Raw genomic sequence first — 27,356 nt, forward strand, 5'->3', positions numbered from 1 at the left:
AAACACCCTGCGCGCTCTGAAAACACCCCGCGCGCTCTGAAAACACCCAGCGCGCGCTCTGAAAACACCCCGGGCGCGCTCTGAAAACACCCTGCGCGCTCTGAAAACACCCCGCGCGCTCTGAAAACACCCAGCGCGCGCTCTGAAAACACCCCGGGCGCGCTCTGAAAACACCCTGCGCGCTCTGAAAACACCCCGCGCGCTCTGAAAACACCCAGCGCGCGCTCTGAAAACACCCCGGGCGCGCTCTGAAAACACCCCGCGCGCTCTGAAAACACCCAGTGCGCTCTGAAAACACCCACTGCAGCAGTCAGGAAACCAAACGGCAGGTTAGGGATCATTACGAAAAGGAATAACAATGAGACACACACACATTGCTACTATATAAATCCCTGGTCCACCCACATCGTGCAGATGTCTGCAGACGTGCTCACCCATCTCAGAAAAGATCTCTTGGCATTGGAAAATGTTCAGTAAAGGGCAATAATAATGCTGAGGGCTTGAGAACAGCTTCTGTATGTGACAGGAATAATAACACTGGGATTTTCTGCATGGGAAGGGTATGGAAGAGGTCTTAATTTCTCCACACTAGTCATGATTTTATTTAGTAAGGAAGTGTTAATCCTAGAACACTAGGACTGGAAGGGACCTCGAGAGTCATTGAGTCCAGTCCCCTGCCCCCATGGCAGGACCAAATACTGTCTAGACCATCCCTGAGAGACATTTATCCAACCTCCTCTTAAATATCTCCAGAGATGGGGATTCCACAACCTCCCTGGGCAATTTATTTCAGTGTTTAATCACCCTGACAGTTAGGAATTTTTTCCTAATGTCCAACCTAAACCTCCCCTGCTGCAGTTTAAGCCCATTGATTCTTGTTCTATCCTCAGAGGCCAAGATGAACAAGTTTTCTCCCTCCTCATGACACCCATTTAGACACCTGAAAACTGCTCTCATGTCCCCTCTCAATCTTCTCTTTTCCAAACTAAACAAACCCAATTCCTTCAGTCTTCCTTCATAGATCATGTTCTCTAGACCGGTAATCGTTCTTGTTGCTCTTCTCTGGACCTTCTCCAATTTCTCCACGTCTTTCTTGAAATGCGGTGCCCAGAACTGAACACAATTCTCCAACTGAGGTCTAACTAGTGCAGAGTAGAGCAGAAGAATGACTTCTCGTGTCTTGCTCACAACACACCTGTTAATGCATCCCAGATTCATGTTTGCTTTCTTTGCAACAGCATCACACTGCTGACTCATATTCAACTTGTGGTCCACTATGACCCCTGGACACCTTTCTGCCGTACTCCTTCCTAGACAGTCGCTTCTCATTCTGCATGTGTGAAACTGATTGTTCCTTCCTAAGTGGAGCACTTTACATTTGTCTTTATTAAGCTTCATCCTGTTTACCTCACACCATTTCTCCAATTTGTGCAGATCATTTTGAATTATGACCCTATCCTGCAGATTAGTCGCAACCCCTCCCAGCTCGGTATCATCTGCAAACTTAATAAGGACACTTTCTATGCCAATATCTAAATCGTTGATGAAGATATTGAACAGAGCCGGTCCCAAAACAGACCCCTGCGGAACCCCCCTTGTTATCCCTTTCCAGCAGGATTGCGAACCGTTAATAACTACATCCTTTGTAGTTTACTGTTGTTTACTCCTTCTCATAACATAAGAGCCAGGGATCAGCAAATGAAATTAATAGGCAGCAGGTTTGAAACCAAAGGAAGTTTTTCATCACACAATGCAGTCAACCTGTGGAACTCTTTGCCAGAGGATGTTGTGAAGGCCAAGACTATAACAAGGTTAAAAAAGGAGCTAAGTAAATTCATGGGGAATGGGTCCCTCTATGACAGGGTGGACAGGGCTGTGTCCCTAGCCTCTGTTTACTAGTAACTCTGAATTGGGTAGCGGGATGGATCCCTGTCCTGCTCAGTCCCTCCGGGGCACTTGGCATTGGCTACTGTTGGAGGACAGGATGCGGGATTGCATGGACTGTGGACACCCAGTATGGCCAAGGAGATTGTCCTTTCCCCTTGCTGTGCCTCAGTTTCCCTCTCAGTGAGTCAGAGAAATCCTCACACTGCCCAAAGAGCTGCACGATGTGCTGATCCTGGCCTGTCATTCCTCAGGCCCAGCCCAGCTCTGACCTGCTTTGTCCCCTTGCCCCTCCAGGTCTATTATGCTGTCTACACCTTTAAAGGCCGAAGTCCAAATGAGCTGAGTGTGTCAGCCAATCAGAGACTCAGGATCCTGCAGTTCGAAGACATCACAGGCAATCGAGAGTGGTGGTTGGCTGAGGCGCGTGGCAAGCAGGGCTACGTGCCGTCCAGTTACATCCGGAAGACGGAGTATACGTGAGGCTCTGCCACCCTCGGAGAGACTGCATCCCGGTGCCTTAATCCCAGCTGGACACGCGGGGCTGGGCGGGGCTGGGCCGCCTGCTGGGCTGAGGAGCCCGTGTGCAACGCCAGCCCGCCGCAAGCCCGGCCGTGTGGCCAGTGGGCTGGGCGCGAGGCCCCTGTGGGCAGGGAGGTGACAGCGCTGCAGGAATGAACGTTGCCGCCTGGCCTGTCTCTTCCTCCCAGCAGGGCAAGTAGCTTCCCCTTCCATCTGCGCAGGGCCTGGCTGGACACAGCAACGCCAAGTCCCAGGAGCAAGATGCCCCTCACTCGGGGCCAAGCGCTGCTGCCTGCCTGCCCCTGCCCCTGCCTCTGGCCCCTGCCTGCCCCCCCCCCCCCCCCCGCCTGCCTGTCCTCAGCAGGCAGGGGCACAGGCTGGAGCTGGGAGATGGGCTGCAGAAGAGCGCCTGGGGCCTGCTGGCTGCGCCCAGCAACGCCGCGACCGGCAACGCTGCGCCTGTGCCGCTCTGGCTGCGCCCAGCAACGCCGCGCCTGGCACCTGGCAATGCTGCGCCTGTGCCGCTCTGGCTGCGCCCAGCAACGCCGCGCCTGGCACCTGGCAATGCTGCGCCTGTGCCGCTCTGGCTGCGCCCAGCAACGCCGCGCCTGGCACCTGGCAATGCTGCGCCTGTGCCGCTCTGGCTGCGCCCAGCAACGCCGCACCTGGCCCCTGGCAACGCTGCGCCTGTGCCGCTCTGGCTGCGCCCAGCAACGCCGCACCTGGCAACGCTGCGCCTGTGCCACTCTGGCTGTGCTGGCAACGCCGCGCCTGGCACCTGGCAATGCTGCGCCTGTGCCGTTCTGGCTGTGCTGGCAACGCCGCGACCGGCAACGCTGCGCCTGTGCCGCTCTGGCTGTGTCGGGAACGCTGCGCCTGGCCCCTGGCAATGCTGCACCTGTGCCGCTCTGGCTGTGCTGGCAACGCCGCACCTGGCCCCTGGCAACGCTGCGCCTGTGCCACTCTGGCTGTGTTGGGAATGCTGCGCCTGGCCCCTGGCAATGCTGCACCTGTGCCGGCAACGCCGCGCCTGGCACCCTCCCCCCACACCACACAAAGCAAGGCGGGTTTAAATCCTCTTTATACAGAGACAATTGCAGCGGCACAATCGGGGGGGGCTCCTCAGGGAGGCGTGGGGGGGCTGGGCAGTGTCACATTGTTTGTGGGAGCTCGGTGTAAAGCCCAGAGCCTAACCCCAGGCCATGCAGGGGGGCAGCCCAGGGCTGCAGTCCCCTCCCCTGGGGTCAGCGTTCTGCGCGCCGCAGCGAGGGGGCTGCATTAAAGCTCGAGGCCTGACGTGTCCTGTGGCTCCCTCGTGCGCGTCACTCGCCCCGACCCCCGTTCCTGCAGGGAAGGCTGCTCAGCGGAGCCCGAAGGCAGCTGCCCCCAGCCCCGCTCTGGGAGAGGAGCCACAGGCTGCCGACTGCAGCACTAGGCCGGGCCATGGGCCAAGAAGGGAAGGTTCGTACAATGGTCCCTGTAGTGCAGCCAGGCTGCTCCCAGCCGCACAGCGGGGCAGCCGGTCCCCTGGGTGCTAGGGCTCTGCCCACGGCCTGCGGGGGCCCTGCCTGCACTGGCGTGACCACAGCAGGGCTGGGCTCTGTCCCTGGGGCATGGCGGGGAGGTGAGGCCCTGGGCCGGGCCCTCGCCTTTGGTCCCCGCTGCAGGGGGTGGAGGCCTGGGCAGGGCGCTGTCCCTCGGCTCCGGCTCCTACAGCACCGTGGTCTGGGCGCTCGCAATGCCGGCGTCCTTGGCCATGGCTGAGAAAAGGCCTTGCTGCTGGAGCAGCTGCTCCGGGCTGCCCAACTCCACCATGTGCCCCGCGTGCAGCACCAGCACCCTGCAAGCACAGACACACCCTGGTGAGCCCCAGGCCCAGCACAGCTTCTCCCAGCCCCAGGGGCTCCCAGGCGCTTACTGGGTTTGGGCCTGCCAAGAGCTTTCCCTCTACTACCTGTGCAAAGTGCTGGGCTCGGCGTGGCACAGGGCCCAGCCCCACCTTCCCGGGGGGGGATTCTAAGCCCTCCTCCCCCACCTGCAAGTAGAACCCCCCAGCACCCGCCAACGGGCATCTGGCCACGTCCTGCTGGCCCTGGGGTGTGCACCTGCCGAGCCACGAGGGTGGGGGGGCCCTGCCTGCACCCCACCCCGTCTCTCTGTTGCTGGGCGGTACGGCGTGGACAGCAACTGCTTTGGGCAACCAAGGGAAGTCCAGGATGGAGGGGCTACAGGATCATCCCCCCACTAGTCACGATGGTATATAGCACGCCTGTCGTTCCCCCCGCCCCCGCCTGGCTAGCCAGGGTGGTATATAGCACCCCTTAACCCCTCTTCCCCCCCCACAATGGTATATAGCACCCCTTTCTCTCCCCTTCTTCCCCCCCCCACGATGGTATATAGCACCCCTTTCTCTCCCCCACGTCCCCCCCACGATGGTATATAGCACCCCTTTCTCTCCCCCTCGTCCCCCCCACGATGGTATATAGCACCCCTTTCTCTCCCCCTCGTCCCCCCCACAATGGTATATAGCACGCCTTGCTCTCCCTTCCCTGGGGGTATATAGCACGCCTTTCTCTCCCCCTCGTCCCCCCCCGATGGTATATAGCACCCCTTTCTCTCCCCCTTGTCCCCCCCGATGGTATATAGCACCCCTTTCTCTCCCCCTCGTCCCCCCCACTATGGTATATAGCATCCCTTTCTCTCCCCCTCGTCCCCCCCACTATGGTATATAGCACCCCTTTCTCTCCCCCTCGTCCCCCCCGATGGTGTATAGCACCCCTTTCTCTCCCCCTCATCCCCCCGATGGTATATAGCACCCCTTTCTCTCCCCCTCGTCCCCCCCACAATGGTATATAGCACCCCTTTCTCTCCCCCTCGTCCCCCCCACGATGGTATATAGCACGCCTTGCTCTCCCCCTCGTCCCCCCCACAATGGTATATAGCACGCCTTGCTCTCCCTTCCCTGGGGGTATATAGCACGCCTTTCTCTCCCCCTCGTCCCCCCCCCCGATGGTGTATAGCACGCCTTGCTCTCCCCCTCGTCCCCCCCACGATGGTATATAGCACCCCTTTCTCTCCCCCTCGTCCCCCCCGATGGTATATAGCACCCCTTTCTCTCCCCCTCGTCCCCCCCACTATGGTATATAGCATCCCTTTCTCTCCCCCTCGTCCCCCCCACTATGGTATATAGCACCCCTTTCTCTCCCCCTCGTCCCCCCCATGATGGTATATAGCACCCCTTTCTCTCCCCCTCTCCCCCCCGATGGTATATAGCACGCCTTTCTCTCCCCCGATGGTATATAGCACCCCTTTCTCTCCCCCTTTCCCCCCCACGATGGTATATAGCACCCCTTTCTCTCCCCCTCGTCCCCCCCACGATGGTATATAGCACCCCTTTCTCTCCCCCTCTCCCCCCCGATGGTATATAGCACCCCTTTCTCTCCCCCTCTCCCCCGATGGTGTATAGCACCCCTTTCTCTCCCCCTCTCCCTCCCGATGGTATATAGCACGCCTTTCTCTCCCCCTCTCCCCCGATGGTATATAGCACCCCTTTCTCTCCCCCTTTCCCCCCCACGATGGTATATAGCACCCCTTTCTCTCCCCCTTTCCCCCCCACGATGGTATATAGCACCCCTTTCTCTCCCCCTCGTCCCCCCCGATGGTGTATAGCATGCCTGGCGTTCCCCCCGCCCCCGCCTGGCTAGCCAGGATGGCATATATCCGTGTTTCTTAAAACTGTTCTGCGACACACCAGTTGGAGGTGTGCTGCGGAGAACAGAATTCAAAATGGCCTCCCTTAAAGGGGCAGGTGACTTTTTTATTCAGGTGCCTCCCCCTGCTGGCCTGTCCCGCCACACCTGTCGCTGTCCAGGATCGTGTGCAGGCGGTGGGCAATGGTGAGGACTGTGCAGTTGGCAAATTCGTGCCGGATTGTTGTCTGGATTAACGTGTCTGTTTCCAGATCCACTGCTGCTGTCGCCTCGTCCAGGATGAGGATCTTGGATTTGCGGAGCAGGGCTCGGGCCAGGCACAACAGCTGCCTCTGCCCCACGCTAGGGGGGGAAAATACACCCGGTACGGACCGTGCCCAGCCCCACCTCTGCCTGCAGCCAGGCCACACCGGGCCGGGCCTGCCATAGCAGCTGACAGCGCGTGCAGCCAGGCGCCGGCAGGAGGCCTGCAAGCCCAGTGCCTGTGGCTAACCAGCAGCCCCAGGGGCTCTGGAGATGGGGTAAGAGGCTGCAGGCAGCTGCTGTGGCCTCCTCTTTACCCCTCCCCCCGCAGCCCCCACCAATACTGCACTGCGTAGGGTACCACAGCGTGTGGGTATCCAGGTCACCTGGTGCCCCAGGCAGCTGCAGCACTACAGCAATGGCCTCTGGAAACCAGCCCCATCCCTAAGCTGGTGAGGAGCCAGGGCAACGCCCCCGCCCCGCCCCGCCCCGCCCCGCCTGTGGATTCGCTAGACCCGTGGTCCAAAACCTGGAGCATGAGGGCTGGTGCGTGGCCCCGTCTGGCTGCGTTCTGCCCGGTCGCAGCTGGAGTCAGGCCCGCAGCAGGGGGCACGCGCCCACCGCGAGCCACCTACCTCAGGTTCTCGCCCCCTTCGCTCACGGGGTAGCACAGGCGTTCGGGCAGGTCCAGCACGTAGGCCTGCAGGTGGGCCAGCTCCAGGGCCTTCCAGAGCTCCTCATCCGAGTACTGGCCAAAGGGGTCCAGATTCATCCGTAAGGGCCCGGAGAACAGCACCGGGTCCTGCAAGCACAGCAGGGTCTGACGGCCGCAGAGCCGGGCGCTGCTGAAAGCCAGGGCTGCAGACACGGGAGACGCCGCCCCAGGCCAGTCTGCTCTGGGCCCAGGCCAGCGCGGAGCACTTTGTTCAGCCCCACAGACTGCCTGCCCTGTGTGCCCAGCCCGCTGCCCTCACAGGCTGGGCGGGGCCGGCTCCTTCCCCACGGCTGGGCCAGGCTGCGCCCGCTGCCCTCACAGGCTGGGCGGGGCCGGCTCCTTCCCCACGGCTGAGCCAGGCTGCGCCCGCTGCCCTCACAGGCTGGGCGGGGCAGGCTCCTTCCCCACGGCTGAGCCAGGCTGCGCCCGCTGCCCTCACGGGCTGGGCGGGGCAGGCTCCTTCCCCACGGCTGGGCCAGGCTGGGCCCGCTGCCCTCACAGGCTGGGCGGGGCCGGCTCCTTCCCCACGGCTGGGCCAGGCTGGGCCCGCTGCCCTCACGGGCTGGGCGGGGCCGGCTCCTTCCCCACGGCTGAGCCAGGCTGCGCCCGCTGCCCTCACGGGCTGGGCGGGGCCGGCTCCTTCCCCACGGCTGAGCCAGGCTGGGCCCGCTGCCCTCACGGGCTGGGCGGGGCAGGCTCCTTCCCCACGGCTGGGCCAGGCTGGGCCCGCTGCCCTCACGGGCTGGGCGGGGCCGGCTCCTTCCCCACGGCTGGGCCAGGCTGCGCCCGCTGCCCTCACGGGCTGGGCGGGGCCGGCTCCTTCCCCACGGCTGAGCCAGGCTGCGCCCGCTGCCCTCACAGGCTGGGCGGGGCCGGCTCCTTCCCCACGGCTGAGCCAGGCTGGGCCCGCTGCCCTCACGGGCTGGGCGGGGCCGGCTCCTTCCCCACGGCTGAGCCAGGCTGGGCCCGCTGCCCTCACGGGCTGGGCGGGGCAGGCTCCTTCCCCACGGCTGGGCCAGGCTGCGCCCGCTGCCCTCACAGGCTGGGCGGGGCCGGCTCCTTCCCCACGGCTGGGCCAGGCTGCGCCCACTGCCCTCACAGGCTGGACGGGGCCGGCTCCTTCCCCACGGCTGAGCCAGGCTGGGCCCGCTGCCCTCACGGGCTGGGCGGGGCCGGCTCCTTCCCCACGGCTGGGCCAGGCTGGGCCCGCTGCCCTCACAGGCTGGGCGGGGCAGGCTCCTTCCCCACGGCTGAGCCAGGCTGGGCCCGCTGCCCTCACAGGCTGGGCGGGGCAGGCTCCTTCCCCACGGCTGAGCCAGGCTGGGCCCGCTGCCCTCACAGGCTGGGCGGGGCAGGCTCCTTCCCCACGGCTGGGCCAGGCTGGGCCCGCTGCCCTCACGGGCTGGGCGGGGCCGGCTCCTTCCCCACGGCTGGGCCAGGCTGGGCCCGCTGCCCTCACGGGCTGGGCGGGGCAGGCTCCTTCCCCACGGCTGGGCCAGGCTGGGCCCGCTGCCCTCACAGGCTGGACGGGGCCGGCTCCTTCCCCACGGCTGGGCCAGGCTGCGCCCGCTGCCCTCACAGGCTGGGCGGGGCCGGCTCCTTCCCCACGGCTGGGCCAGGCTGCGCCCGCTGCCCTCACAGGCTGGGCGGGGCAGGCTCCTTCCCCACGGCTGAGCCAGGCTGCGCCCGCTGCCCTCACAGGCTGGGCGGGGCCGGCTCCTTCCCCACGGCTGAGCCAGGCTGCGCCCGCTGCCCTCACGGGCTGGGCGGGGCAGGCTCCTTCCCCACGGCTGGGCCAGGCTGGGCCCGCTGCCCTCACGGGCTGGGCGGGGCAGGCTCCTTCCCCACGGCTGAGCCAGGCTGGGCCCGCTGCCCTCACAAGCTGGGCGGGGCAGGCTCCTTCCCCACGGCTGGGCCAGGCTGCGCCCGCTGCCCTCACAGGCTGGGCGGGGCAGGCTCCTTCCCCACGGCTGGGCCAGGCTGCGCCCGCTGCCCTCACGGGCTGGGCGCTGGCCTGGCAGACGGGAGGAGGAGCCAGCACGTGGGTCTCAGCAGGCTGGCTGCCGATTACTGCCTGGGTTAGGCCCCCAGCTGGAGGCCCTGGCATTCTCGGGGAGCTGCCTGGCCTGGGCCCTGGATGAAAGGGGGGGGCCTAGGGGATGGTCTCCCCCGCCCAGCCCTCAGCACAGACCAGCCGAGCAGTGCAGGGCTCTGGTGGCGATTTAAAGGGCCCAGTGCTCCAGCTGCTGCTGCAGCCTCAGGAGAGCAGCTTGGAGCCCCAGACCCTTTTAAATCACCGGGGCAACTGCCCCCTTGGCTGCCCCCGCGCTCTGCAGTCCAGCCCGTGCCCAGGGACGAGCACAGGGGTGGCTGAGCCCTTGCCAGAGCTCAGGTGGTGCCCAGGCCACACGTGGGCCCCACGGAGAAACCCCGGCCAGCTGCCAAGCACCTGGGCCTGCCCGTGCAGCTCACCTGGGGGATGATGGTGAGGCTCCGGCGCAGGTCATGGAGGCCGATGGTGGCGATGTCCACCCCGTCGATCACGATCTTCCCGCCGGCAGCCTCCAGGAGCCGGAAGAGGCAGCTGGTGAGCGAGGATTTCCCAGCCCCCGTCCGGCCCACCACCCCGACCTGTGGAGACAGCAGCCTGCGCGGTGAGGCGCCGGGGGCCCTCGCTCCAGCCACAGTGGCCCTTTGCCTCCCCGACCGGGTCTGGGGCGCGTCACTGGTTGGCTTCCCCTCAGCGGCCATCGGGCAGGGGCGGCTGCCACGCTCAACGGGCTCCCCCAGTGCTTCCTGGCCCCAAGCCCAGGACTGCGCCCCACCCTGTAGCTCACTCCACGGCTGCCTGGCTTCCCGGCGCTCACAGCCCGGGGCCAGCAAAGCCAGGCTGCATGGCACAGACCCCTCGGCTGGCCTGTGATGCTGGGCTCAGATCTGGTCTCTGGTTTGGCCAGGCAGAGGGGATGAGCCACCCCCTCCCCCCCCTGCCATTCTCTGCTCCAGCCTGGGGAGCAGGCCAGGCCATTTCAGCTAGACGAGGCGGGGAGCGGCCGCTTGGAAGCGACGCATGAAACCTCCGTGCCCGGCTTACAGCAGACAATCCAGCCCAGTGAAGATACAGCCTGGGCCGGGCATGCCCCAAGGTGACAGGCGGAGCGTCCGTATGCAGCTGGACTAAGGCAGGGAGTCAGTCGGCCCCCGCAGCGGGCTCGGCGTCTAGGTGCTGCTTAGGAAGAGGTGACGGGCGCGTTGCACAGCGCTATGGCGGTGGCCTGCACAGGCAGCCCTCGCTGGGGCGCAGCTCGCTCTGTCGGGCTGGTGGGTGCGTGTCAAGGCTGCGCTAGCTCCTAGGGACGGGGATGGGCTGAGTAGCAGCGTGCTCATTACCAGTGTCGCAAAGGGACCTGCTGGAGCGAGCCCAGCGTGGGGAGGGGTTTGCTGCGCGGCACTCGTCTGGGGCAGCCCAGGTGCAGGGGGCGCTCCAGGGCGCCGGCCCAGGGCAGCACGGCAAATGACTCGTTAGCAAAGGGGAATTAGGCCAAGACTCACACGGCGACTAGGGAACTGGCTAAAGGGAAGGCGAGTGGCCGCTCAGACAAGGGAGGGCCCTCGAGCAGGGCGTATCCCGTGCTGCTAACGCCGCTGCCCTTGGCACAACGCGCGTCCCCTGGGGAGGAAATTCACCCCTGCAAAAGTTCCAGCGCAGGCTCTGTGGGCTGCACACGAGCCTCTGCTGCGAGCGGGAGGTGACGGGGAGAGGTGCCTGGGTGGACGTGACGTGCTAGGAGGTGTCAGGCCAGGTGTCCCCGGAGCCGCCGTCCAAGGCCCCACGAGGCCACCGGGTGCATGCTCAAGGAAGAGGAATTCGGACGGGGAGAGGTGCAGAGAGCTGGGCCAGCCGGGGGCGGGGGAATAGCTGATGCGAGCGGACTGCCAGCGCCCGTTGGTTTAGATCCCTCCGGCTGCAGAGGAGTGAGGCGCTGGGCTGGGGGCCAGCAGCGGAAGGCGTTCGGGGCTGGGCCCGTGACGGGGTCACCGGGTGCTTGTGCCAGTTGTGCAGAAGTAAGCAGGGGGCTCCCAGAACCAGGTAATCGCACAACAAAACAGCAGCTGCAAGTCAATGTTTGAACTCTAGGACTGCGAGAGGCATCATGGCCAGACCAACCCTGAAAGGGGTAGAGATGGGCAGCTGGATTTGAACCGGCCACCTCCTGATCTAGCGAGCAAAGGCACTACCATTGAGCCGTGGGTCTGACCCCCCAGAGCCCTTCCCCCCAAGGCTCGACCCCAGCCGTGGGTCTGACCCCCCAGAGCCCTTCCCCCAAAGGCTCTACCCCAGCCGTGGGTCTGACCCCCCCCCAGAGCCCTTCCCCCAAAGGCTCTACCCCAGCCGTGGGTCTGACCCCCCCCCCCAGAGCCCTTCCCCCAAAGGCTCTACCCCAGCCGTGGGTCTGACCCCCCCCCCCAGAGCCCTTCCCCCAAAGGCTCTACCCCAGCCGTGGGTCTGACCCCCCCCCCAGAGCCCTTCCCCCAAAGGCTGTACCCCAGCCGTGGGTCTGACCTCCCCCAGAGCCCTTCCCCCAAAGGCTGTACCCCAGCCGTGGGTCTGACCCCCCAGAGCCCTTCCCCCAAAGGCTCTATCCCAGCCGTGGGTCTGACCTCCCCCAGAGCCCTTCCCCCAAAGGCTGTACCCCAGCCGTGGGTCTGACCCCCCAGAGCCCTTCCCCCAAAGGCTCTAGCCCAGCCGTAGGTCTGACCCACTAGCATCCTTCTTGTGCTCTTATCGGGGAGGGGCAGGGCTTGGACACCCAGGAAAGCCCTTGCGGTTTATATCTCATGTTCCTTAAATTCATGCTTCAGGGCTTCCTCCTGTCTGCTGGCAGGGCCAGGAGGGACCGTTTCCCGTCCCCCAGTGTGTGCTGTGGGAGTGTCGTGGGGCGGCCCTGCTCGGAAGCAGAAAGGCTAGCAACAGCTGGCGCTGAGACACTGGCTGCGGGGCTGAGCCTAGCCCCATGCTCAGGGTCTAGCGGCCTGGAGAGGCGTCCCCGTCAGACTGGCGGGCGGCTCACGTTCCCTGGATTATCTTGGTACGGTCTCAGACCCCTGCCCCACGTACTCCTGCTCTGCTCTGCTGCAGCACGGTCCTGCCTCCTGGGGTGGGGCTTGGAGGACGGGGGCTGGTGGCCTGTGACACGTGGCAGGTCCGACCCGATCTGGGGCCCCCCTCTGGCTCAGTGAGAACGTCAGTCCCTCTCCCCCTCCCACCTTGGCACAGCAGCTGACAGCAAAGCCCCCGAGAGGTCTGTCCCAGAGGCTAGTTACCTTCTCAGTGCTGGCAATGGCGCAGGTGAGTCCGTGCAGCACCAGATCCAGCCCGGGGCGGTACCGGGCCTGGTAATCCGTGATCTGGATCTCGCCTCTGCTAGGCCAGCCGGGGGGCGGGCGCTGCTCCGTCACCCACGGCGCCTGGGGATGGGGGAGGAGGGGTAGTAGATAGAATCATAGAATAATAGGACTGGAAGGGACCTCGAGAGGTCATCGAGTCCAGCCCCCCGCCCTCAAGGCAGGACCAAGCTCCGTCTACACCATCCCTGACAGATGTCTATCTAACCAGTTCTTAAATATCTCCAGAGAGGGAGATTCCACCACCTCCCTTGGCAATTTATTCCAATATTTGACCACCCTGACAGTTAGGAATTTTTTCCTAATGTCCAATCTAAACCTCCCCTGCTGCACTTTAAGCCCATTACTCCTTGTCCTGTCCTCAGAAACCAAGAGGAACAAATTTTCTCCTTCCTCCTTGTGACACCCTTTTAGATATTTGAAAACCGCTATCATGTCCCCCCTTAATCTTCTTTTTTCCAAACTAAACAAGCCCAGTTCATGAAGCCTGGCTTCATAGGTCATGTTCTCTAGACCTTTAATCATTCTTGTCGCTCTTCTCTGTACCCTTTCCAATTTCTCCACATCTTTCTTGAAATGTGGCGCCCAGAACTGGACACAGTACTCCAGCTGAGGCCTAACTAGCGCAGAGTAGAGCGGCAGAATGACTTCACGAGTTTTGCTTACAACACACCTGTTGATACAACCTAGAATCATATTTGCTTTTTTTGCAACAGCATCACACTGTTGACTCATATTCAACTTGTGGTCCACTATGACCCCTAGATCCCTTTCCGCCATGCTCCTTCCTAGACAGTCGCTTCCCATCTTGTATGTATGGAACTGATTGTTCCTTCCTAAGTGGAGCACTTTGCATTTCTCTTTATTAAACCTCATCCTCTTTACCTCTGACCATTTCTCTAACTTGCTAAGGTCATTTTGAATTATGTCCCTATCCTCCAAAGAAGTCGCAACCCCACCCAGTTTGGTGTCATCTGCAAACTTAATAAGCGTACTCTCTATCCCAATATCTACATCATTGATGAAGATATTGAACAGTACGGGTCCCAAAACAGACCCTTGAGGAACTCCACTTGTTATCCCTTTCCAGCAGGATTTAGCACCGTTAACAACAACTCTCTGACTACGGTTATCCAGCCAATTATGCACCCACCTTATCGTGGCCCTATCTAAGTTATATTTGCCTAGTTTATCAATAAGAATATCATGCGAGACCGTATCAAATGCCTTACTAAAGTCTAGGTATATGACATCCACCGCTTCTCCCTTATCCACAAAGCTCGTTATCCTATCAAAGAAAGCTATCAGATTAGTTTGGCATGACTTGTTCTTCACAAACCCATGCTGGCTATTCCCTATCACTTTATTACCTTCCAAGTGTTTGCATAGGATTTCCTTAATTACCTGCTCCATTATCTTCCCTGGGAGAGACGTTAAACTGACCGGTCTATAGTTTCCTGGGTTGTTCTTTTTCCCCTTTTTATAGATGGGCACAATATTTGCCCTTTTCCAGTCTTCTGGAATCTCCCGTCTGCCATGATTTTTCAAAGATCATAGCTAAAGGCTCAGATACCTCCTCTATCAGCTCCTTAAGTATCCTGGGATGCATTTCATCAGGACCTGGTGACTTGCTGACATCTAACTTTCCTAAGTGACTTTTAACTTGTTCTTTGTGTATCCTATCTTCTAAACTTACCCTCTCTCTGCTTGTATTCACTACGTTAGGCACACCTCCAGACTTCTCGGTGAAGACCGAAACAAAGAAGTCATTGAGCATCTCCGCCATTTCCAAGTTCCCTGTTACTGCTTCTCCCTCCTCACTAAGCAGTGGGCCTACCCTGTCCTTGGTCTTCCTCTTGCTTTTAATGTATTTATAAAAGGTCTTCTTGTTTCCCTTTATGCCTGTAGCTAGTTTGATCTCATTTTGTGCCTTTGCCTTTCTAATCTTGCCCCTGCATTCCCGTGTTGCTTGCCTATATTCATCCTTTGTTAGTTGTCCTAGTTTCCATTTTTATAGGACTCCTTTTTTATTTTGAGATCATGCAAGATCTCCTTGTTAAGCCTAGCTGGTCTTTTGCCATATTTTCTATCTTTCCTACACAGCGGAATTGTTTGCTTTTGGGCTCTTAACAACGTCCCTTTGAAATACTTCCAACTCTCCTCAGTTGTTTTTCCCTTCAGTCTTGCTTCCCATGGGACCTTACCTACAAGTTCTCTGAGCTTATCAAAATCTGCCTTCTTGAAATCCATTACCTCAATTGTGCTGGTCTCCCTTCTACCTTTCCTTAAGATCATGAACTCTATTATTTCGTGATCACTGTCCCCTATACTGTCTTCCACTTTCAAGTTCTCAACTAGTTCCTCCCTATTTGTTAAAACCAAATCCAGAACAGCTTCTCCTCTGGTAGCTTTTTCAACCTTCTGAAACAGAAAGTTGTCTCCAATGCAGTCCAGAAACTTATTGGATAGCCTGTGCCTCGCTGTGTTAGTTTCCCAACATATGTCTGGATAGTTGAAGTCCCCCATCACCACCAAATCTTGGGCTTTGGATAGTTTTGTTAATTGTTTAAAAAAGGCCTCATCCACCTCTTCCACCTGGCTAGGTGGCCTGTAGTAGACTCCTAGTATGATATCACCCTCGTTTTTTACCCCTTTTCGCTTAACCCAGAGACTCTCTACACAGCTATCTCCTACATTCATCTGCAAAGCACGCTGGGTAGCAACATGCACGTGACGCAAGAAATGCCTCGATGCCCATTTTCGCTGCGCCCCCCAGCCCCCGGCCACGGCCTCACCTCGTTCTGCACCTCCACGTACTCCTGCACCCGCTCCACCGCCACAATGTTGGTCTCCAGCTCCGACGTCATCCGCACCAGCCAGTTCAGCGTCTGGGTGACCTGCACAGCGGAGACGGGCCCTGACCCTGGCTCAGGAACACCCAGGCCTGCCCGTCCCACCTCAACGCACGAGAGAGCAGCTCCTTGCTCCATCCCGACCCCCGCCCTGCCCGGGACACCTGCCCCTGCACCCCCAGCCCCTCCCGACCCCGCACCCCCCCGCCCCGCCCGGGACACCTGCCCCTGCACCCCCAGCCCTTCCCGAACCCGCACCCCCCCCGCCCCGCCCGGGACACCTGCCCCTGCACCCCCAGCCCCTCCCGACCCCGCACCCTCCCTCCGCCCCGCCCGGGACACCTGACCCTGCACCCCCAGCCCTTCCCGACCCCGCACCCTCCCCCCGCCCCGCCCGGGACACCTGCCCCTGCACCCCCAGCCCTTCCCGACCCCGCACCCCCCCGCCCCGCCCGGGACACCTGCCCCTGCACCCCCAGCCCTTCCTGACCCCGCACCCTTCCCCCCACCCCGCCCGGGACACCTGCCCCTGCACCCCCAGCCCTTCCTGACCCCGCACCCTTCCCCCCACCCCGCCCGGGACACCTGACCCTGAACCCCCAGCCCTTCCTGACCCCGCACCCTTCCCCCCACCCCGCCCGGGACACCTGACCCTGCATCCCCAGCCCTTCCTGACCCCGCACCCTCCCCCCACCCCGCCCAGGACACCTGCCCCTGCACCCCCAGCCCTTCCTGACCCCGCACCCTTCCCCCCACCCCGCCCGGGACACCTGACCCTGCATCCCCAGCCCTTCCTGACCCCGCACCCTCCCCCCACCCCGCCCGGGACACCTGACCCTGCACCCCCAGCCCTTCCCGGCCCATCCTCACCCCGCAACCTCCCCCCGCCCGGGACACCTGACCCTGCACCCCCAGCTCTTCCCGGCCCATTCTGACCCCGCACGCTCCCCCCATCCCGCCCGGGACACCTGACCCTGCACCCCCAGCCCTTCCCGGCCGATCCTCACCCCGCACCCTCCCTCCACCCGGGACACCTGACCCTGCACCCCCTGCCCTTCCCGGCCCATTCTGACCCCGCACCCTCCCCCTGCCCGGGACACCTGACCCTGCACCCCCAGCCCTTCCCGGCCCATTCTGACCCCACACCCTCCCCCCACCCCGCCTGGGACACCTGACCCTGCACCCCCAGCCCTTCCCGGCCGATCCTCACCCCACACCCTCCCCCCGCCCGGGACGCCTGACCCTGCACCCCCAGCCCTTCCCGGCCGATCCTCACCCCACACCCTCCCTCCACCCGGGACACCTGACCCTGCACCCCCAGCCCTTCCCGGCCCATTCTGACCCTGCACCCTCCCCCCACCCCGCCCGGGACACCTGACCCTGCACCCCCAGCCCTTCCCGGCCCATTCTGACCCCACACCCTCCCCCCACCCCGCCTGGGACACCTGACCCTGCACCCCCAGCCCTTCCCGGCCGATCCTCACCCCGCACCCTCCCTCCACCCGGGACACCTGACCCTGCACCCCCTGCCCTTCCCGGCCCATTCTGACCCCGATCCCTCCCCCTGCCCGGGACACCTGACCCTGCACCCCCAGCCCTTCCCGGCCCATTCTGACCCCGCACCCTCCCCCCACCCCGCCTGGGACACCTGACCCTGCACCCCCAGCCCTTCCCGGCCGATCCTCACCCCACACCCTCCCTCCACCCGGGACACCTGACCCTGCACCCCCTGCCCTTCCCGGCCCATTCTGACCCCGATCCCTCCCCCCGCCTGGGACACCTGACCCTGCACCCCCAGCCCTTCCCGGCCGATCCTCACCCCGCACCCTCCCTCCACCCGGGACACCTGACCCTGCACCCCCTGCCCTTCCCGGCCCATTCTGACCCCGATCCCTCCCCCTGCCCGGGACACCTGACCCTGCACCCCCAGCCCTTCCCGGCCCATTCTGACCCCGCACCCTCCCCCCACCCCGCCCGGGACACCTGACCCTGCACCCCCAGCCCTTCCCGGCCCATTCTGACCCCGCACCCTCCCCCCGCCCGGGACGCCTGACCCTGCACCCCCAGCCCTTCCCGGCCCATCCTCACCCCGCAACCTCCCCCCGCCCGGGACACCTGACCCTGCACCCCCAGCCCTTCCCGGCCCATTCTGACCCCACACCCTCCCCCCACCCCGCCCGGGACACCTGACCCTGCACCCCCAGCCCTTCCCGGCCCATTCTGACCCCACACCCTCCCCCCACCCCGCCCGGGACACCTGACCCTGCACCCCCAGCCCTTCCCGGCCCATTCTGACCCCGCACCCTCCCCCCGCCCGGGACGCCTGACCCTGCACCCCCAGCCCTTCCCGGCCCATCCTCACCCCGCAACCTCCCCCCGCCCGGGACGCCTGACCCTGCACCCCCAGCCCTTCCCGGCCCATCCTCACCCCGCACCCTCCCTCCACCCGGGACACCTGACCCTGCACCCCCAGCCCTTCCCGGCCCATCCTCACCCCGCACCCTCCCCCCGCCCGGGACGCCTGACCCTGCACCCCCAGCCCTTCCCGGCCCATTCTGACCCCGCACCCTCCCCCCGCCCGGGACGCCTGACCCTGCACCCCCAGCCCTTCCCGGCCCATTCTGACCCCGCACCCTCCCCCCGCCCGGGACGCCTGACCCTGCACCCCCAGCCCTTCCCGGCCCATCCTCACCCCGCACCCTCCCTCCACCCGGGACACCTGACCCTGCACCCCCAGCCCTTCCCGGCCCATCCTCACCCCGCACCCTCCCCCCGCCCGGGACGCCTGACCCTGCACCCCCAGCCCTTCCCGGCCCATTCTGACCCCGCACCCTCCCCCCGCCCGGGACGCCTGACCCCCGCGCGCGGCGCGCACACACACACACTGTGGGACACCTGACCCCCTCCCCACTGCAGGACCCTTGCAGCCACGGTAGGCGCCAGCCCTCAGGCTGTGCCACCCTGTGCGCGCTGCCCGGGGCGAGCCGGCCCCCGCAGAGCGGAAAGGCCTCGTCCGCCCAGGGCCCCGCCTCACGTTGAGCGCCGAGGAGATGGAGAGCCCGACGATGCCGCTCCCCAGCGAGTCCCTCGTCATCACAGCCAGGAGAGCCGCAAAGAAAACCACCAGGTTCCCGATAAACTCCAGGCGCACAGCCAGCCACCTGCACCGGGGAGAGCCGCCGCGTGAGCCGTGGGGACCCCGGCCGCACCGACGCCCCACTGCGGGGCCCCTCACACAGACCGGCGGTGGTGCCATGCCTGGGCCCCCGGAAAGTCTCACCCCACCTGCTCATGGCTCCGACCCCCACCACCTCACGGGAGCCCGGCCCCACCTCCACCTGCTCACGGCCCTGACCCCCACCACCCCACGGGAGCCCAGCCCCACCTCCACCCTCTCACGGCCCCGACCCCCACCACCCCACGGGAGCCCAGCCCCACCTCCACCCGCTCACGGCCCCGACCCCCGCATCCGCCCCACGGGAGCCCAGCTCCACCTCCACCCTCTCACGGCCCCGACCCCCACCACCCCACGGGAGCCCAGCCCCACCTCCACCCTCTCACGGCCCCGACCCCCACCACCCCACGGGAGCCCAGCCCCACCTCCACCCGCTCACGGCCCCGACCCCCACCACCCCATGGGAGCCCAGCCCCACCTCCACCCGCTCACGGCCCTGACCCCCACATCCGCCCCACGGGAGCCCGGCCCCACCTCCACCCACTCACGGCCCCGACCCCCGCATCCGCCCCATGGGAGCCTGGCCCCACCTCCACCCGCTCACGGCCCCGACCCCCGCATCCGCCCCATGGGAGCCCGGCCCCACCTCCACCCGCTCACGGCCCCGACCCCCACATCCGCCCCACGGGAGCCCTGCACCACCTCCACCCACTCACGGCCCCGACCCCCGCATCCACCCCATGGGAGCCTGGCCCCACCTCCACCTGCTCACAGCCCCGACCCCCGCATCCGCCCCACGGGAGCCCGGCTCCACCTCCACCCGCTCACGGCCCCGACCCCCGCATCCGCCCCACGGGAGCCCAGCCCCACCTCCACCTGCTCAAGGGCCCCCCGCATCCACCCCACGGGAGCCCGGCTCCACCTCCACCCGCTCATGGCCCTGACTCCCGCATCCGCCCCCTGGGACCCCAGCCCCACTGTCACGTTACCAAATTTGAGGGGAGCAACCAGATCGCTGCTGCACCCATAGGTGGGGGTGTTGGCCCCAGAAAATGGTAAAAAAGGGGGGAGCCATGTGAGGTGTTGAATAGAAGCTCACTGTCTGCTGATCCTGTGTATGCTGGTCATGTGATTGTATAATGCCTGTGTGTGCAATTATAAGCATGGACTTGTGTGGAAACTGAATATTTCCCTGCATGTGGTTGAGCATTGGGCAGAGCCGGGCCTATGGACATGCTAATCAGCGAGGCCCTGTGGGACAATGGCTCTCAATGGGCCAAGGACACACCTAAAGAATGAGGGTGACTCATACCTAAGGGCTACCAGCAGGCAACACAGGAATAAGGGGGACCAGGTGACCTGCGATAGCCAAGAAGAGGCCAGGAAGGAGGGATAAAGAGGCCATGTGGTCGACTCCATCTTGGTTCTCAGCTCAGCACTTCATCCCAGAGGCAGCACTGCAGGGATCGAAGAGCCCGAGAGACCTGTGAACCCATCCTGATCGTAGGATGTGCAACAAGGACTTTTAAACCAGCAGCTGTAACATCTCTGCTAGAGCCTGCATCGAGAACTGGGAGATTCGGTGCATGTAATGTATTATTCCTTTAACAACCTCACTCTCAGGCTTTTCTTTCCTGTAATAATAAATCTTTAGATGTTAGATGCTAAAGGATTGGCCCAGCGTGATTTGTGGGTAAGGTCCAGAGGGTAAATTGACCAGGGATCTGTGGCTGGTTTCTTGGAACCAGACAGAACTTGTTCGGGGTAGGTGGGATTGGGTGTGTGATGGCGCGTTGGGGGTTCCCCGTCTCCTGCACCCCGAAATGGCACAAACAGACTGCACCAGCCAGTGGACTAGAGGAAGTTTATTGCCTCTCCAGGATACAGCACAGCACAGATGTAATCTGGTCCCAGAGCTGGGCTAGGATGCCTCAGGCCCCCTTGAGATGGGGGAGACTGGGCCCCTAAACTCCAGCCCCTTCCCCTAGGCTCTCCTCCATGCTCTCAGACAGCCAGCAGCCAACTAACTAACTTCCAGCCCTGCCCCCCAGCCAGGGCAGCATTCCACCTTCCTTTGTTCCTCTCCATGGGGGGTGTCTGGCCACTGGTTTGCATAGTGACTCATCCTGTTTTGCTGGGTCCTGGTACCCACGGCAGCCAGTGGGGGTTCCCCCAGAGCCAGCAGCATAGAAACCAGCCAGGTACCCCCACTACGTCACAGTTCTCCCCCCTCCGAGAGCGAACTGAGCAGGGTCACTCCGCTCGTGACCTAGGGAAGTTCGGGTCCTCTGCGTGGGAACCCGCCCCGGGGACATGGGTGCTCCCCTTGACTCAGGCCGGCCGTGGCAAGGCCCCACATGAATTGGCTTCCCTCTGTCCACTCGCTGCCCCGCTCCAGGGCGACTGGCACAGGCCTGTCCTCGGGGGTCACACCCACCCTTCCGCTGGCCTTGATCTCTGGCCAGGGTCTCTCGGGCCGGGGCCATGAGCCCAGTGAGCCTTCTCTGGAAAGCCAGGGCGGCTTCCACCCCCGATGCTCCATCCAGGGAGGACTTCCCCTCCCATAACTCTCTCAGCAAGCCCAGAGGGTCTATCTGGGGTAGAGACCCCCAAGCCGCTTTCCTCCTGTCTTGGGCCTTCCCGCCCCTCTGGCAGGAGTCACAGGACCGGCAGTACCGCTGCACGGCTGTAAAGATTCCCGGCCAGTAGAAGTGTTGGAGCAGCCTCAGCCGGGTGCTCCGGATCCCCCGGTGGCCCCCAGCGGGGACGTCGTGGGCCAAATACAGCAGCTTGAGGCGATACTTTCGGGGGACGACCAGCTGCCGCTGGACCCTCCATGCCCTCACCTTCCTGGGGGGAAGCCATTCACGGAACAGGAGCCCACGCTCCCACAGGAATCTCTCCGGGCCACCTCTCCCCCGGGGCTGAGCTGCACGGAGGCCAGCCTGGTCCCTCAGCCTCTGCAAGGAGGGGTCTGCCTGCACCTCAGCTTGGAATTCAGCTGCTGAGGCAGGGATCGGGACCTGTCCCCCACCTCTGCCTAGGTCCGGAGTCCCAGCCTGGCTGGACCCCGTGTCCACTGGGATGGGACCCTGAGGACGCTGCCAGGAGTCCTTCCCTGGACCCACGTTGTCAGCCCCCCGCTGGCTCTGGCTCCGGGTAGTGACTAGAGCCCGCTGGGATTCCTGGGGCCACTCCTCTAGGTCATTCCCCATCAGCACCTCGGTGGGCAAGTGCGGGTGCACCCCCACTTCTTTGAGGCCTTCCTTCGTCCCCCATTTCAGATGCACCCGGGCTACAGGCACCTTAAACGGGGACCCGTCTATGCCCTTCAGGGTCAGCTGCACGTGGGGTAGTATCCGCTCTGGGGCCACTATGTCGGATCAGGCCAGAGTCACCTCCGCCCCCGTGTCCCAGAAGCCCGTCACCTTCCTACCATCCACCTCCAGGGGTATGAGGCACTCGCTCCGCAGGGGCCGTCCTGCCCCCACCCGGTACACGGAGAAATCCGCCTCCCGAGGGTCAGACCTCCCAGGGGAGGTGCACTGAGCATCCTTCCCTCCACTCTGAGCTGAGGTTTGCCTGCCAGCCCCTGCCTCTGGGGCAGCCTGCCCTTCCTCCCGCCCCAGCCAGTTAACCCTGGAAAGTCCCCAGTCCTGGGACCTGGTGCACTGAGCCCTCTTGTGGCCTTTTTGCCCACAGCGCTGGCAAGTTAGGCTTTGGGCTGTCTCTGTCCAGGGCCTGGCTGGTTCTCAGGGGTATCGATGACTGGTCCTGGTCCCTGGGGCTCGCCTCGGAGGTGTCTCTCTCCGTTGCTCAGCCGAGAACCGGTCTCTGCGCGATTCTCTTTCTCTCCGGAACTCCCGTTCACCCCCGGACCGGCTCTCCATGAACTCATCCGCCAATCTCCCGGCCTCCTGGGGGTTCTCTGGTCTCCGGTCCTTGAGCCACAGCCTCAGTTTGGGTGGGCACGCTTCATAGAGCTGCTCCATCATGACCAGCTTGAGCAGCTCCTCTGCAGTCTGGGCTCCGACTCCAGACACCCATTTCCGGCAGTATTGCCCCAGGCGGGCGGCCAGGTCCACATAGGTCTCCCGTGGCCCTTTCTGTACCCCCCGGAACTTCTTCCTGTACATCTCGGGGGTCAGCCCGAACTTGTGCAGCAGGGCCTCCTTGACTCGGTTGTAATCCCCTGGCTGTAGGTCCTCCAGCTGACTGAGCACTCCGGCCGCCTCCTGGTTCAGTGCGGGGACGAGCTCCTGCAGCCAGTCAGTTGGGGGAACCCGTTGCAGCCCACAGGCCCTCTCAAAGGAGCTGAGGAACCCGTCTATGTCGCCCATGTCCTTCAATTGGGCCACCATGAGCCTCTCCAAGTGTCTGGCAGTCCTGGGACCTTGGGGCCCATCCGCACTTGGCGCAGCCGGTGCCCCGCAGGTTCTCCGCTCTGCCATGGCCAGCTCATGCTGTCGCTGCCTCTCTTGATCTTGGCGCTCCTTCTCTCGGTCCTGGCGGTCCCTCTCTCGGTCCTGTACTTCCAATTCCCTGATCCGCAGCTGGATCTCCAGCCGCCGCAGCTCTGCTTGGCTGGCCCCTGCCCTAGATGGGCCGCAGCTTGCAGGCCTCCTGGGGGAAGCTGTCTCATCTCTCCGGTGAGTTCCAGCGCTCCTCCCCCTCTCTGAGCCTGACACACTCTCAGGGGGGGTCTGGCTGCTTCCCCTGGGGACAAGATCCTGGCCCTGTGGCTGGTCGTTCTCTTCTAGCTGAGCAATCAGCTGGGCCTTGGTTGCTTTCCACACAGGCAAGCCCCTCTCTCTGCACAGCCCCACCAGCTCTGCCTTCAAGAGTCGGGCGTAGGCCATCTGCCCACTGGGCCCCTCGGTGCAGACTCACCAGTCTAGTGCTGCAGCGCCCCATGATTCCCAGGAACCGCTTCGCTCTGTCTCCAGCACGCCTGGCTCCAGGGCTCTTGCTTCTACTGCGCCTTGTCGCTTGCCGCTGGAAGCTCCATCCACGGGGTGCAGTGCATCCCACTTCTGACACCAGTGTGATGGCGCATTGGGGGTTCCCCGTCTCCTGCACCCCGAAATGGCACAAACAGACTGCACCAGCCGGTGGACTAGAGGAAGTTTATTGCCTCTCCAGGATACAGCATAGCACAGATGTAATCTGGTCCCAGAGCTGAGCTAGGATGCCTCAGGCCCCCTTGAGATGGGGGAGACTGGGCCCCTAAACTCCAGCCCCTTCCCCTAGGCTCTCCTCCATGCTCTCAGACAGCCAGCAGCCAACTAACTAACTTCCAGCCCTGCCCCCCAGCCAGGGCAGCATTCCACCTTCCTTTGTTCCTCTCCATGGGGGGTGTCTGGACACTGGTTTGCATAGTGACTCATCCTGTTTTGCTGGGTCGTGGTACCCACAGCAGCCAGTGGGGGTTCCCCCAGAGCCAGCAGCATAGAAACCAGCCAGGTACCCCCACTACGTCACAGGGTGCTAGGACCCCCCACCTGTGTATAGGCCCGGGGCCATCTGGGGCACGGATATTGCTGGGGTGTCGGAGGGGTTTTGCTCGTGAGGCTTCAGGCAGGCTGCTGAAGCGCTCTGTGGGACTGGTTTGTGGCCGGTTTGGAAAGGTCACCAGTCTGGGGGCTGTAAGGAGCCCCGGATTTGAGCAATTCGCCCTGAGCGGACGCCCTCAGCTGTGCCCAGACATGGCCCGGTCAGTCACACCCACCTCCATCCACTCACGGCCCCACACCCAGCCCCGCCCCCCCACCTTCACCCGCTCACAGCTCTGACCCCCGCATCCACCCCATGGGAACCCGGCCCCACCTCCACCCACTCACGGCCCCACACCCAGCCTGGCCCCACCTCCATCCGCTCACGGCCCCACACCCAGCCCCGCCCTCCCACCTTCATCCGCTCACGGCTCCGACCCCCGCATCTGCCCCATGGGAACCCGGCCCCACCTCCACCCACTCACGGCCCCACACCCAGCCCAGCCCCACCTCCACCCACTCACGGCCCCACACCCAGCCCAGCCCCACCTCCATCCGCTCACGGCCCCACACCCAGCCCGGCCCCACCTCCACCCACTCACGGCCCCACACCCAGCCCGGCCCCACCTCCATCCGCTCACGGCCCTGACCGTGCAGCAACCAGCTGGCATAACCCACCATTCAGCACCATCAGCAACGTCCAGTCTCTCCAACACATCTAATACTGCTCCCCACCAACCCAGAACAGCTCAGCCCCGCAGTGCAACCTCCACAGCAGGGCCCCACTCCTCAGCCAAGACCCTGCCCAGCAAAGCCCCTTGGCTGGCTGTGGCCGGCCCCTGATTTCCTAGCAGGTCCACTCAGACTCCAGGTAGCCTCTGGCACCTGAGGGTGTTGGCTCCCTGGAGCCCCACCCCAAACCTAGCAAGTTCAGATGCGGCTCTTCGGAGAAGCCAAAGCCCAGGAGAGCCCCAGCCATCATAGAACCATAGACCCATAGAGCTGGAAGAGAACTCGGGGGTCATCGCGTCCAGCCCCCTGCCCAAGGCAGGACCAGTCCCAACTCAATCATCCCAGCCAGGGCTCTGTCAAGCTGGGACTTACACACCTCTAGGGATGGAGACTCCACCCCCTCCCTACGGAACCCAGCCCAGGGCTTCCCCACCCTCCCAGTGAAACAGTTTTTCCTAATATCCAGCCTGGACCTCTCCCACCGCAACTTGAGCCCATTGCTCCTTGTTCTGCATCCGTCGCTGCGCCGCCCCAGCTGCGCCCTGCCTGACTGTCCCGCTGGGGCAGCCCAGTCTCACCTATTGGAGACAATCCAGGAGTAAACGCTTTTCTGGTTGGTGTCCACGGCCCCGTGGTTGTGCTGCAGGAAGCGCTCCTGGTGGCCATACGCCCTGATCACAGACAGCCCGGACACAGTCTCGCTGAAGTGGGAGTAGATGGGAGACCTGGTGATGGAATCCAGGCGTCTCAGCTGGCGGGAGGTGGCAACGTAGAAGTGCTGGGGCAGAGAAGCAGCTGTTACTGCAACATACACCCAGGCCTTCCCGCCCAGGGCAGGCAGCAGAGAGCCGGGCGTGGCTGCGGGCGCCATGGGGGAGGAGCAAGGCTGAGCTCTGCCGTCCCACTGCAAAGGACGTGCGCCGGACCCACTCACCAGCAGGAAGAAATAGGCGCCGGCCAGGGGGATGACGACGACAGCGAAGTAGGGGGTGGCCAGGCAGATCATGAGCAAGGTGCTGATGATGCCCAAGAAGCAGGCCAGCCAACTGCGGAAGGACATGGGGATGGTCTCATCCACAGTGAAGATATCCTGAGAAGGGATGGAGGAGAGGGGAGCTGCAGGCTCTGACCCCAGGCCCTGCGAGGCACGAAGAGGGACCTGCACACACTCGGGGGTTCTCGCAGCACCGCTGGCCAGCCCTGGGGTGCAGTGGCCAGACAGGGAAACTGACACAGAGACAGGAAGGGCCTTGCCTCCTGGGGAGGCCCCACCAAATTCATGGCTGTCAAAACATGCCACAAACCCTGAAACCTGGTCTGTCCCCGTGACGCCTGCACTGTCCCCGTGACGCCTGCACTGTCCCCGTGACGCCTGCACTGCCCCCGTGAATCCTGCACTGCCCCGTGACGCCTCCACTGCCCCCGTGACGCCTGCACTGCCCCCGTGAATCCTGCACTGCCCCGTGACGCCTGCACTGCCCCCGTGACGCCTGCACTGCCCCCGTGATGCCTGCACTGCCCCCGTGAATCCTGCACTGCCCCGTGACGCCTCCACTGCCCCCGTGACGCCTGCACTGCCCCCGTGAATCCTGCACTGCCCCGTGACGCCTGCACTGCCCCCGTGACGCCTGCACTGCCCCCGTGATGCCTGCACTGCCCCCGTGACGCCTGCACTGCCCCGTGACGCCTGCACTGCCCCGTGACGCCTGCACTGCCCCCGTGAATCCTGCACTGCCCCGTGACGCCTGCACTGCACCCGTGACGCCTGCACTGCCCCCATGAATCCTGCACTGCCCCGTGACGCCTGCACTGCCCCGTGACGCCTGCACTGCCCCCGTGAATCCTGCACTGCCCCGTGACGCCTGCACTGTCCCCGTGACGCCTGCACTGCCCCGTGACGCCTGCACTGCCCCCGTGAAACCTGCACTGCCCCGTGACGCCTGCACTTCCCCCGTGACGCCTGCACTTCCCCCGTGACGCCTGCACTGCCCCGTGACGCCTGCACTGCCCCCGTGACGCCTGCACTGCCCCGTGATGCCTGCACTGCCCCGTGATGCCTGCACTGCCCCCGTGACGCCTGCACTGCCCCGTGACGCCTGCTCTGTCCCCGTGAATCCTGCTCTGTCCCCGTGACGCCTGCTCTGTCCCTGTGACGCCTGCACTGCCCCCGTGACGCCTGCACTTCCCCCGTGACGCCTGCACTTCCCCGTGACGCCTGCACTGCCCCCGTGACGCCTGCACTGCCCCCGTGTCGCCTGCACTTCCCCGTGACGCCTGCACTGCCCCGTGACGCCTGCACTGCCCCCGTGACGCCTGCACTGCCCCGTGACGCCTGCACTGCCCCCGTGAATCCTGCTCTGTCCCCGTGACGCCTGCTCTGTCCCCGTGATGCCTGCACTGCCCCCGTGACGCCTGCACTGCCCCGTGACTCCTGCACTGCCCCGTGATGCCTGCACTGTCCCCGTGACTCCTGCACTGCCCCGTGATGCCTGCACTGCCCCCGTGATGCCTGCACTGCCCCGTGACGCTGACGCCAGCACTGCCCCCGTGACGCCTGCACTGCCCCCGTGACGGCTGCACTGCCCCCGTGACGCCAGGACTGCCCCCGTGATGCCTACACTGCCC

At 63.8% G+C, this 27,356-nt stretch overlaps 2 protein-coding genes across 7 annotated transcripts in view; one reads left to right on the forward strand and one right to left on the reverse strand.

Annotated features, from left to right (window-relative positions):
• DNMBP (dynamin binding protein) overlaps window positions 1-3,702 on the forward strand; it is an 89,475-nt gene extending 85,773 nt beyond the window's left edge. For all 6 annotated transcript variants that reach the window (XM_075934443.1, XM_075934445.1, XM_075934444.1 and 3 more), the window contains one exon: window positions 2,182-3,702. In XM_075934443.1, coding sequence (XP_075790558.1) covers window positions 2,182-2,367 — 186 coding nt within the window. In that variant the 3' untranslated portion in view covers window positions 2,368-3,702. The remainder of the gene's footprint in view (window positions 1-2,181) is intronic.
• The window catches only part of ABCC2 (ATP binding cassette subfamily C member 2), an 84,339-nt gene continuing 60,452 nt past the window's right edge, over window positions 3,470-27,356 (reverse strand). Inside the window, 9 exon segments of the mRNA XM_075934449.1 lie at window positions 3,470-4,246; window positions 6,264-6,458; window positions 6,995-7,161; window positions 9,547-9,705; window positions 12,400-12,543; window positions 15,276-15,377; window positions 18,367-18,493; window positions 25,310-25,509; window positions 25,666-25,821. Coding sequence (XP_075790564.1) covers window positions 4,117-4,246; window positions 6,264-6,458; window positions 6,995-7,161; window positions 9,547-9,705; window positions 12,400-12,543; window positions 15,276-15,377; window positions 18,367-18,493; window positions 25,310-25,509; window positions 25,666-25,821 — 1,380 coding nt within the window. The 3' untranslated portion in view covers window positions 3,470-4,116.

The sequence above is a fragment of the Pelodiscus sinensis genome, chromosome 8 (genome assembly GCF_049634645.1).
Source record: "Pelodiscus sinensis isolate JC-2024 chromosome 8, ASM4963464v1, whole genome shotgun sequence".
Taxonomy (NCBI): Eukaryota; Metazoa; Chordata; order Testudines; family Trionychidae; genus Pelodiscus; species Pelodiscus sinensis.